This window comes from Pithys albifrons, chromosome 7, assembly GCF_047495875.1.
Source record: "Pithys albifrons albifrons isolate INPA30051 chromosome 7, PitAlb_v1, whole genome shotgun sequence".
Taxonomy (NCBI): Eukaryota; Metazoa; Chordata; class Aves; order Passeriformes; family Thamnophilidae; genus Pithys; species Pithys albifrons.
In genome coordinates this window covers 14,631,334-14,644,449 of record NC_092464.1, presented here as the reverse complement: position 1 = coordinate 14,644,449, position 13,116 = coordinate 14,631,334, and the positions used below count along the sequence as shown (strand labels likewise).

The window sequence follows — 13,116 nt, the reverse complement described above, 5'->3', positions numbered from 1 at the left end:
TTCCCCATCTTTTGTTCTCTTCAGCTATTCTCCACATAAACTCAAACATACCATACATCGTTTCAAAGCCATTTTTCTCCAATCATATCAAGGTTTACTTGTTTCAGTAGTTTTTTATTATGAGGCACTGAATGACTGTCCCTTGATATTTTCAGCAAGATATGACTAGCTACCTTGGTCTCCCTACTATTCCCTTCCTTGCCTTTGGAAGTCCAGAGCTGCTTTTTTCTCCTTGTTACTCTCAAAATCTTAGAGGTTCAATTTCTTGTAAAGGTGTTATTCCTCAGACACATCCTTTCCTGAGACTGACCACTTGCTGGACATATTTTGTGTATCATAAAACTCACCAGTGAGAGTCCCTCATTCAAAATTCCCAGAGAGCATGGCTGTCTACTTTCTTGCAAATTAATTTAATTCCCACAAAAAGTGACATAAACACAGTGACACCATTGTCTTACAGAAATATGGTTCAGGGGTGATAACAAGGGAAAAGTCAAGGACTGGGAAAGATGTGGAACTATCACTCCATTTGCCTATGGCCTATTACTTCACCAGCCCAGTCACCCACCTAGCAACAATATCCAATCTTGTACACTTGGAATAAGTATGAATGAAGTACAGGGATTGTGATTAGCAGCACCACAGCAGATGTGTCATTTCATCACCACCCAATAACTGTAAAAATGAACATCTCAAATCTCCCTTTCTTACATCTTGAGGGGATCCATTTTCATAAATTAAAATACTCTGTACATGAGAGAGGCAAGTGGAGAGGAAAAAAAAAGCAGCATATACCATTTTTCTCTCAGGAGAGAAATGTCAAAGAATCATACCACAGAGACACATGTTAAATTAATGTACACCTACCAGCACTAATTACAGACACACTGTTTGAAACTCTGAAGGCTTTTTTTTAAGGCAACACTGCAATGACTTATTTATCTACTGATTGTTTTTGTCAGGTTGATTTTTATCAAGAAACAAAATCTCTACTGAAAAATAAACAAAATCAGACTCAGAAATGAGTAAACATATTTCATATTGCACTTGGAGAAGCATACTGACTTTTATAAACTTCTGATGTCAAAACATATATCCACCCAAGCCTTCTCAACAATGAAACAAAAAGCTAGCAGAAATTCATATCAGCTTCCCAAAACCTGTTTTCTGAGCTGGCAGTGGCCATCCAGGCACTCTTTAACTACCAACGATGAATAAGGAACTGCACAGCATATTACAGAGTACAGGATTCAGCACATGATTCCATTGAAGGGATAAGACAGGAACAGTACAACTATTCAGGTAAAACAAGTACATTCAGGTGTAAGCAAAACACTGCAGCACCTGACTCTCCTCCAATACAGCAATTTTTCTGTTCAACACTTTTCTAAGCTAACTTCTGCCATATTTGCATCTGTGAAGAGGAAGAGACTTCTCAGCCAAATGACATAATTAAATAATATGTTCTGCCCTGAAATGTCAGTCTGAAAAAAAGAAATACAGATATTCTCAGAGAGATTTATTTCACAGTGAGAAGGCTTAACTTTCAGACTGTCCACAGCCCAATGTCAGTCAAGGTCCTCTGGAAATAGGGGCGTTGTGTGTGTCAGAGCCACCCAGTTTTGCAGTTTTCAGTGTGCAGTTCTACTCCATGTTATGTCAATCCTCTTTATGATGTTTGATATAAACAGTAAAACAATGGAAGTGTTTAAAAGATTAACTTGTTATCTAAATCATCCAGGAATTTCTTGGAAATGATGACTAGATAATGAAGGATAAATGTAAACTAGGGTTCCCTAGTGGGAGTTTCGACCCCATAGTACAGTTTAATGAAGATCCCAGTAGCAACTCTTAAGATTTTAACTGAAGGCAAGGGGACCTATTTTTATACATCATATAGACTCCACTTTATGAGCTGCCAGTTTGCATATAGGCAACAAAAAGCCCTTTGGCTAAATACAGACATTGGAATAAAGTGTCAGTTAACAGCAATTTCATCCTGCAAGAGTTTTTACCTGTACATCCTAATGAAGAAAGATTATTTTAGGATTAGAGCACCAAAAAGGAAGAAAAAAGTGGAAAAGGAGAAAAGAATAAAAATGACAAAGAAATCACAGTGTTGCACAGAACCAAAACATCCAATTATGCTTTGATCCTGGTTTGAATTTTAAATGTTACTGTCATCATTATTATTTTATATCACACAACTTCTTTCAGGGATTAGTTGATATCTATGATATATGCCAAATGTACAGAAAAACAAAGCCTGTTATAGGTAGAAGTAGTAGCTTATCTTGCAGGCATAACAAAGCCCATCTCTCAAACATCTTTGAGAAACCTGTCAACAAAGCAAAGCAAGCACCAAGAAGAAATGAGACATAATGCTTAATTCCCTCAATCAGCATTTTCTTGCTTGCCAGGAACACCTCTCTTGGGTGGGCTGACAAGGTGCAAACTAATTTACAGATCCAGGAGGAGTCAATTGCAACCACGTTAATTAAGAGGAGACTGAAAAATAAAGTTCACTCAGAAATGGTAGTGAGGGAAGAAAATAACTCAAGAAAATGTTGACTGTTATGAAGAACAAACAACAAAGCAATCATCAGACCTTTCTATCAGTCAAATTATTGTTGTTTTCAGATTAAAGATTTCAAAAATGTTATATCAAGCATACAGAAAAGGTTACTTGTCTGGACCACATTGCTGCCCAAACTTTCTAGATTGCTGTAAACACTTTCTGCCTGAACTCGCAAGATAGCACTCAAGGTACCCAATAAGCTACTGCTTAGAATCTATAGAATTTATCATGTATAATGTGCCTCAATTTTACCTGTCATTTCTGCTGTATAAAAATGGCTAAGAGTGCAGAAAAGAACCAGTAAGCATTTCATATCTCCTACCTTCCACACTCTCCCAGATCAGGGTGCAGTGCTCCACTCCAGGTTTGAATTTAGGCAGACAAATACCAAGAAGATGAAGGCACCCCCTGGGCCTCACAGGGACCAGGCCAAAGTGCTCTCTTCCTACCTGACATATCTCCTATGACTTCTATGGTGTTCTATGGCATACATTGTCTAACAGTATGGTATTATTTCACATTTTCTAAAGAAGTTTTGTAAATAATATTTTCTAATTAACTACTTTTTTTTCCTAATTAACCAGTTTTTCTAACTACTACTCTTCTATTACAATTCACAGTCATAGATCAATTCTCAAGAACCTATGCAGTTATAACACAGTTCAATTAATGTCTTACAGGATAAAAAAAGTAATGGAATTAACTGAAGCTCCCCTTACATGTTTTCAGAGCAGAGTCATTAATAAAATAATACTGGTACCTCAACTTAAAATTAAATAATGAAGAACTGAATATAGAAAAGAAAACAAACACTTCTTTAATATTGTTTTTTTTTCTTCAAAATATATTTATTTACTCTAGCTAGCTAAAAAAAAGACTGCCTTTCTTGCTCTCTCACCCGTTCCCACAAGTGATCAAAGATGTTTGTCATGCTTCCTCATTTATCCACAACAGCAGGGTGTCCCTCAGTAGTCTGCTCCTTTCAGATCACTTATGTCTGCTGGAGAGACGACTCCTTTAAAAAGAACTCAGTGTTTGGTAAAAATCAGTCTTTCACTGCCCATTCTCTATGGGTTCTCAGAGCACACAATCTTATTTAGATTCTGTTTGCCTTGAGAGGAGCATGCTGTTTTTCAATCTCAAACTGATTCATCTCTTTCACATCATACCTCCATGATACCAACAGTCTTAATAGCAAAGCAAAGAAAAACATTCATTTAGCAACATAAGCTTTGGGTATAGTATTTAAGAAGGAAAAAACTCACAAAACACAAAATGGTTTGACTTGCCAAAGGATGTGTGCACGACTTAGACATCACCAAAGACTCTTTCCAAAACCAAGCAGTTTCTGGATTAAATCCACTTTTAGCTTTGCCTTTCTTTTCCTTTGGCCTGCCAGCCATCTCCTTCTCTTCCATTCTGAGCTGCTGCCCTTTAAGAACACCAACCATAGGCTCAAAAATTGAGAGATCAGTCTATATACACCATGTATGTATTTGCATAGTAAAAATGGCCTCAGCAAACATTCACAGTATAATGAATAACCAAAAGATGAAACTTCTTTTTATAATTCATTCTACATTTCATTGCAAAGCACCTACCTGAACATGTCTCCTAAACCTTTCAGCATTCCTTTCTTTGCCTTAATTTTATCCTTCTCTTTATCTCGATCTTTCTTCTTTTCCTTTCCAGCTTTTTTTCTGTCACCTTTATCTTGGCTTCCATTCATCTGCCTCTCCAATGAGTGGGATGGCTGGTCGCTTGCTGTGGACACAGATTCTCTACCAGATCTTGAGCTCTCCTCTGTGTCTTCCTCCACTGAAAGAAAATATTAAGAAATGTCAGTGGGGTAAGAACAAAAAAAGACTTTTTTTGTATATTCCATAATGACTTTTGAAGCAGGATATATGCACAGCCACAATAAACACATATTTTTCTAAAAAATCAGTATCTTCTCATGAAGGCTTCCAAGAGTGTTCACTAGAACTATAAAACTGCTTAATGCAAGGAATTTACCCTTGCAGAACACTCTGAAAAACATAATTTTTACTTTGTGGGTACTCTGAATAATATATGTATTAATAAAGACGTTAATTGGCCCATTTTGCTTCAGTATCTTAATCAGGTGAGGAGAGCTTTAGAAACATATGCAACAACAACAGCAGTTCAGCATGACTTGTCAGTAAATTCTGGTCATACTCTCATAAAAATAGGGAAGTCATTCAGGAGTGTTAACTCTCAACACAAGCCTTAAGACTTTTTCTTCTTCTACAAGTAAAGTAATAGGTTTATTAAACAATTTCATTTCCTGGAGCCATTTAAAGCACATCATGCATGATGATTTTAATTTTTGTTGTTATTCTTGGTTGAGATAGGGTGTTCTGGGAGGTTCAGGTGGGGAGATTTCAACCATTGGAACAAGTAAAATCCTTTAAGGACAGATAACATGTTCATTCTCTGTTTCTAGTCCAAGACAAAGACTCCTAAAGTATACCCAAGGTTAGATTTAACAGAGCACATGTATTTCAGGAAGCTGGAAAGAAAAATGACCAAAAATAAAAATCCATTAAAAAAATTGAAAACTCCTCCAGTAGTTTATTAAGAAAAAATAAAATACTTCAAGCAGGTGGGTCAGAATCCTGCACTGTATGGTTGGTGAAGCTGTGACTTCCCATGAGCTCTAACATTTTACATCATCACACTATAAGCAGGGCTGCAACCACCTCCCAGTTTTCCAATAGACAGCCCAAAGCAGAAATTCAGATCACAGATGCATACTTAGTGCTGTCTCCTGTAGCTCTAATGAATACAAAGGCTCCAAACAACTTTTGCCAGTACAAGATCAAAAATACAGTTTTACATTACTACTACTACTATTATTATTATCATCATCATAATCATTATTATTATCATTGTTACCATTACATATTATTAATCATAATAATTATTTGCTATAAGTTATTTATGTTACTGTTATTGCTATTATTTCCATAGCAAGCCAGTGTAGTTACAGACAGATAGTCCAAATTCAAATGTTCCCATTCAGTACATACTTAGCTAAGCATGACCCCTGATTATGTACTTGGCTTGCCTAAACCTTGACCAAAGAACTGAGTTTAAGTCTGAAAGTCACATAGATTATACAGTCTAAGGAAAAGAAAAAAAACTTTTGTATTCAATTAGATTTGGAAATGGTCATGACTTAAAGAAGGAAATCCAAATATTTTTTACTTTCCCTTTTGCTTACTACCTCTTAATATTATTCCTGCTAATGTTACTAAAACCCGCAGCAACTCTTCTACATCCAGTAGAAGAGTGGAATTTTTAGAAATATCTCATATATGGACTACTGTAGAATATAAACTTGCTTTTCTTAGTCATCATTCATATTGACCTTACAAGTAAATCACTGAACCTGAAGAGTCTACAAATCACTGACTGAAAGCCTTTCAATATCATCTCTCCTCTCTCTCAGACACATGATTGCAAAATACTTTTTATTTATTAATATTACGATCCACAGAGCTGTCCAACAGACTTAGTACTTACTCACCAAGCATCAAGATTCTCCAGCCCTGGAAGATCACATAAACATATTTCAAGAAAAACATACCATGAAAGAGATATTTCAACACTAAGAACTATTTTTAAATTTCAATGAGTACTCTAACGTACAAACCACCAAGAAAAAAAAAGAAAAACAAACAAACAAACAAACAACAGAACAAGGCCAGTTTGTGGCATTTAATGTTATCTTCAGGACTGCTATGAGTAAAGCAGATTATACAGTTTCTCAAATGTAGACACACTTTTAATATTCATATAACTGTATTTTAGGAAACTAACAGGTCCTATACATGCCTCTGTACTAGCTGTTCTTGTACTTTTTTGGTCACAGGGTTTCTTAATCAGTGTCTGGAATGATATTTAGTTATTATTAAAAGAGTTGTGGAAAAACACTTTGGAATAGAGATGCTAATTTTTTGCACATTAATTTATAGCTACAATCTGTTCCAGTTAAAACCAACTAGACATTTAAAAGATTATACTTGTAAACGAATATAATTAGTAAAAAAACCAACTTTGCATAAAATTTCTGACAAATTTTGCAGTCAGCTCTTTACTTGAAACTTTATTGCTAGAATTTTAAAGATGAATCAGTTTGGACTTATGTTTGCTCATATTCATATAACAATACACTATATTAAAATAAATATGTATTGTGTATTGTACTATACTGAGCTGCTGAACAACTTCTTATAACAATGCTTTTGCTTATTATTTATTTTGTGTATTCTGTGAAGAGAATATTGCCTCCTTTCCACACTGGTGCTGCAATATATATTGGTCTATAATGCAGAGTTTGTTTGCAATTAGCTCTGGTGCTTAGGCTGAGGCCTGTGAACTAGGATGCCTGTCCTCCTGGAGTAAACACTGGTCTCTCTACTGGACTAAAGAGCTTTTCCAGTTTTCTTAAAAGGACTCAGCATGAAAAACTTGCTTCACTTTTATGCAGCAGAGACATTCTGCAATTAACATACACCTAATTACTAGTGTTTAGAACAAATGCAAATGCTGCTCAATTAAAATTCAAGCCCAGGCTACAAATGAAACTTCTAATTTTTGCTATGTTGCAGTAATGACATTAGGTTACTGCAAAATGCAGAATGTATTTGTTTTGGTGCTGTTATTTTCTTCCTTTCCTGCAACCTCCTGCCTCCCCATTTAGGATGTTGAAGCCAAAAAGTTGAATTGGAGTATATTTTAAACATCAATTAAACCTGAAAACTGGTGTAATTTCATGAACCACACTGTGCTACAGAGAACTACACAAACAGGTATTATGAAGCTATTCCCCTAATTAGCCCATAAAATGGAAAAGATGCACATGAGGAATCAAAGCTACGTAATGTGAAGCTATTTTGCCACTAAGCTTCTAGGCCTCTTATTGTGATATTTAATACAGCCCTAGATTCTAGCAATTAAGATTCAGCAAAAGATTAGAAAGCTTTGTCGATCTCTCCCAATCCAAATGCCTTATTCTCATTCATGACACTAAAGATAAACATTTTCTTTCTAGTCAGCTATTTCAATTATTTAAAAAACAAAAAAAAAACAAGAAAAAAATAAACTCAAGAAAAATGAACTGTCGAAACTGAACACCCACACCTCTCCACAAATGTTCCTTCTTTACAGCCATTAAAACTCACACACATCTTATCAAATACTTCAAGTGTTACTCCAGAGCTGGCCAGTGCCATCTGATTGTCATCCTGCAGTGAGTAATTTAATAGAATACTGTTCCAAGGACAGCAGGGACATTTAAAAGATTCAGTCCTTTTGCTTCATATGCTACCTGTATTGTTTATGGCTTTTGTACATGGGATGATGACATGTTAGGAATTCCTCTATAGAATATATTGCAGTGCTATTATTTGCTATTCCAAAGCGGGTCACTGTCTGGAAGACAAAGAAACATTCCTAGCCCTGAAACTCTTGGAGGAGAAAGGCGAAAAAATTCAAGACAAATAGATCCAACCCCAAGGGCATCAGCAAATTGACCTCCAGCATGTTTGCCTGGGTTTTATAATGAGAGAAAGCCACATTTTAATTTCAAACAATTATAGAATAATTAAATACAATTTAAAAAAAACTTAGGCAATGTCGCTATGGCAGCAGTGAGGCATTAGTTACGTTAGGACCAGATTGCTAAACTCCTACATATTCATATGTGCCCAGGCTTTGTCCAGCTGAAGACACCATTTGGTAAATTCTTTGGCACCTAAGGCCACATATAATTTACACAAAGTGGAGCAGACTGCAGTGCTTTCGGTTTTAACGCAGGTACAGCCATGTTTTCAGAAAGACAGACAACATATGGCTGGGATAGTTCTTAAGTTCCCAGGGCCACCAGGAGAAGGAGCTGACCTTGAGGACTGAATTCTTTCTAACCAACTTACTGTATTTGCTTTGTGACTCATCTGGCACTATATACCTGGCAATTCAAATTTCTGGATTACTTCTTAGGTGTTTCATTACTATATGTGGAAGATGTTAGAACACAACAGAAGGCATAGCTCTACACATATACCTTGCTCTCACTTTGCTCAGCCCTTCTTCACTGTGTGAGATCTGACAACAGCCTCACTCTTGCTCTCTTATGATATGAGATGGCTCTTGTTCCACCAGTGCTAGACAAATTCATCCAAACAGAGAGATAAGGGCAAAGTCTCACCCCACATAATTTCCATTTCAAGCCAGAAGGCTTTGACTGCTTTCCACTTGTGCAGGTTTTGGCTGAGGTAAGGTTAATTTTTTTCACAGTGGCTGGAATGGAGCTATGTTTTGGATTTGTGCTGACCACAGGGTTGGTAATACAGAGATGGTTTTGTTATTGCTGGGCAGGGCTTATACAGAGCCGACGTCTTTTCTGCTTTTTGCACTGCCACACTGGCAAGGAAGTTGGGGCTGCATGGGAGGATTGGAGGAGACACAGCCAGGACAGGTGACCCAAACTAACCAAAGGGATATTCCAGACCATATGACACCATGCTCAGTATGTAAAGCTGGGGGGAGGAAGAAGGAAGGGAAGGTTTGGAGTGATGATGTTTGCCTTCCCAAGTCACTGTTCCACGTGGCGAGGCCCTCCTCTCCTGTAGATGGCTGAACACCTGCCTGCCTCTGGGAAGCAGTGAATTAATTCCTGGCTTGTATATGCAGCTTCTCCACCTCTATTAAACTGCCTTTATCACAACCCATGAGTTTTCTACCTTTTGCCCTTCTGATTCTCTCCCCTGTCCTGCCAGTGGAAGAGTGAATAAGTGGCTGCATGGGGCTCGATTTCTGGCTGGGGCTAAACCATGATCTCATGAAGATGATAAAAAGGGCTCCAAATACTTCTTTGCTACTCTCTATGCATTTCATCAGCAAGCTCAGAACCCCTTACCAGAATCTCATAAACCTATACTCACCTTGAGAGCACTTCATGACAACATTTTTGCTATGTTTTTGATCAAATGAAGTTAAACTATCTGTAACTTCTGGATAAGCCTTGGATATCTGAATTTTCAAAAAGGGATATTACTATCCATGGGCTCACACTAAATAAAGTCCTCCACAAAAACATGGTCTTATGTCCCAAAAGACCACAGGCATGCAGCTTGTGAGAATGAGCAAGATCACTACACATTTTCTTATAGCTGTTCTGGTGGCCAGAAGGAGATTGACAGCCAGCAGCACCAGACCAGCATTTAGCCTCACTGCTGCATGAGATTGTTAGGTGCTGAGAAAGTAAAGCAAAATTCATTCTGTCTGTAACTACCTTTGAGAAAAGTGACTAAAAAAATTACCTCCCTTTCACTCTCAGAACACTTTTACAAAGAGGCAGACTCAAAAAAAAAAAAAGGCATTTTTAAAAGATAAAAAAAGTGATTATGTAAGTAGTTTATGAAACAATTTAGGGAATGATGCCTATTAAACAATCTTTCTGAAATGAAAAAGTTTTTCAAAAAGAAGAGAATGAAAAATTCCTTTTCAAGCCTCTTTCATTAGCATTCAGGCTAAATACTTTACTACTTCAAACTCTTCCCACCACCATCTTCATTCATAAACTTCTAACTAGCTGCAGGTTGATTAAAAAAAATTTCTGCTGGTATGTGACAAGTTGAAAGTAGTACAACATGAAGGTTAAAAAATTCAATGATTTTAACACAACCTCTGATTGTGGTAATTTACCATTCGTACTATTTTCATTCAATACGAGTTGTCATTTTACCAGCCCATTCTTACATAGTTCAATAATGATAAGGTTAGCTTTGAAGTGATTCTTTTATGTTAATGACATTCTCCACATGTTGGGTCATACTTCAGGTTAAAGAACTGAAAATGTAAATGATTGCCCATTAGGGTGGGTAATAGCTGATCATTAACTTTATATTTTATTAGATCTGCCAGCCTTACTCACTCTAATTAAAGGACAGCAATTTCTTTTTATCTCCCCAATGCTACAAATGTACTCTTCAAAGTTAGATGTGTATATATTTGTACATAAGTTTAGAGGGTTAATTTGTAATTCTGCTTAAATTTATTTCTTATTTACATTAGTACATTAATTAGTTTACAGTCTTAGAGAAAATTTTCATAGTAATTTAACAAAACACACTCCCAGTAGTTTTATTTTCTTATTTTAGAAAGAAAGGAAGCTACAGAATTTTGTGATCTGCTAATGCAAATGAAGGAGAAAAGCCTACAAAAAAAAAATTGATGTAGTTAGTTCTATCCTTTTAAAATCCTAAAATTATCTTCTACTACTTTAATCGCTTTCTAAAGGAATCAACCTATGTTGTTAATATTCTTTATGTACAACAGTAGTTTACTTACAAGTTTCCATGCCTTCATCATCATCATCTGCTACAGGTTTATCATATGATTTGTCTATGGCAGCTCTGAAGCTTTCGTTGCAGCCTCGTCCTCGGATAATTCGCGGGCGCGGGCGGTGGAAGGGAATGTCACCATTCAGAGTCACCTCAGCTACGGCTGTCTGAAGGCTTTCTAATGAGCTGGATTTCTTCAGACCTAATGAAGGCCCCACATCTCTGGTTGGGGAACCTTAGTGATTTAAGAGGGGGAAAAAATGTAATTAGAATTACTATTGAGAACTGCACGCTTGATTATGCATATCCATCCTGAAAGTCTTTGGGGACACACTTAACATTATTCACATCGTCTCTCAATAATCTGTAGGGAATTCTCCACAGATTTGTTGGTCTCAGAAGCGAATGAGTATGTCAAGTCACAGTCAACGAAACAGACAACATTAGCAATGTCTGGCTTTTCAAATCAGTGAAGAGAGACCAACATCCATTACTATTATTTTAAACAACTTCAATGATAAAGAAACCATGGGGCTTTAAACCGTAGCTCATAAAAACAGAGATGCGTATCTAATGGAATTAAACAAAACTATTAATTATTTTTTGTTTGAGCAGAACATTTCATCTGTACTAGCAACTGATGAACAGAAGACATGAATCCTGCTGTGTTTAGTGCAACAGTCTTGCAAAGTAGCCTGACTTCTGGCTTCAAGGAACACACTGTTTGTTTGTTTTAATGCCTTGTGCCAAATTGCTAACAATTTCATAATTAAATGCTTCAGACAAATATCAGCTGACTTGATCAGATTTTGTGAAATTGCTTAAAAATAATCTGTGGAAAGGACACAATTAGACAGGCAGTACCAGTTACCCAGCTGGAAAAGAAACATAATCCTGGCAGTCACTATGTTGAACTTCGGGCAGCACTACAGCCGGGGCAGAGGGCAGCTCTTATCACTGCAGCATGTCCAAGGTGCGCCAAGGAAGCCCCAGGCAGCATTCTGCAAAAGTCTTTCTCCATCTAGATTTTTCTTCCTAGGTTTGTGGACTAAATGCATAGCCTCTATTCTTAGATACAAACTCACAATGCAAATCACCTGACAATTGCACAACTAGATCTCATATTAAGTTAAACTGAGAGAAATCTTTCAGGGAAAAAAAAATCACTGCATATATTTGAAGTGATTTTGTTCAAAAGTGCAGTAAAGTCCTTGGCTAGATTTGCCATAGGATTTGGGACTGGAAAGCAAGATAAGGTAGTACAACATCACCATTGCTATATTTCCTGAAAACCAGGACCCTCATGTAGAATATGAAATCCTCACTTTTTCTCTACCCAAAGGAAGCAGAACAGATGAATGTTGTGGCACCACAGCAGTCCCACGTGGTGGGCTGTTACTCAGTTGACATCAGGATCCTTATCTGACAGAGGCATAGAAAGGTAAATTTCACAGCCAGCCTCCATTGAGAGACAAAGCTAAGACCTGAATCCCCTGGAATACCAAACCTATGAACAGTACATTAGTACTGCTGTGAACAAAGGTGGAATGAAGGAAACCCATAACTTTAAAGTATTTACCTCAGAATAATATAAAGTTCTGAAGTCAGACCCTATTCTTGTAGCTATTAGGAGAGAGAAGAGGGATAGATCAGTCACTCCTTTTTCTGAAAATTATGTGAAGTTACCTTAAAATAAGGAAAACTGCTACTACACTACTAAAACTATTCAGTATTGGTTGGGGAGCAAGGGGTTGCTGGGCCCACAGAAATGATGCAGAATAGCAGCGTGACAAGTCTTGTTAACTTGGTATTAGGTGGAGCAAAGCAGCAAGTGCTTTCATTTTCTATTCAGCTATCAAAAGTCTGAGCAATTACATTAAACTGAAATCCCTGAGATCAAATAAATTCAAACAGCAGCTGCCAAAGAATTCCCCTTCAACTGACCTACTGATGACATGAACTTGCAAACAGAAACAAACCAAAAATCCTCTCTCACATGTCTACACAACTCCTACAGTTTTGGTACCACCCGCAGTCCACAGACCTGCTGCTTGGACCCTTGGTAAGAAAAACACAGACCAGCAAATGAGAACTTCTATCTTGATGAACTCACATCTCCTAGAAGAAGCCACTTTCTCACTCACAGCCTGTACTTATTGGAGGGCT

The 13,116-nt window shown here is 37.0% G+C and overlaps 1 protein-coding gene across 13 annotated transcripts in view; it reads right to left on the bottom strand.

Annotated features, from left to right (window-relative positions):
* The window catches only part of PARD3 (par-3 family cell polarity regulator), a 447,638-nt gene that overhangs the window by 135,212 nt on the left and 299,310 nt on the right, over nt 1-13,116 (bottom strand). For all 13 annotated transcript variants that reach the window (XM_071559915.1, XM_071559924.1, XM_071559920.1 and 10 more), the window contains 2 exons: nt 10,958-11,185; nt 4,180-4,396 (listed from right to left, as the gene is read on the bottom strand). In XM_071559915.1, coding sequence (XP_071416016.1) covers nt 4,180-4,396; nt 10,958-11,185 — 445 coding nt within the window. The remainder of the gene's footprint in view (nt 1-4,179; nt 4,397-10,957; nt 11,186-13,116) is intronic.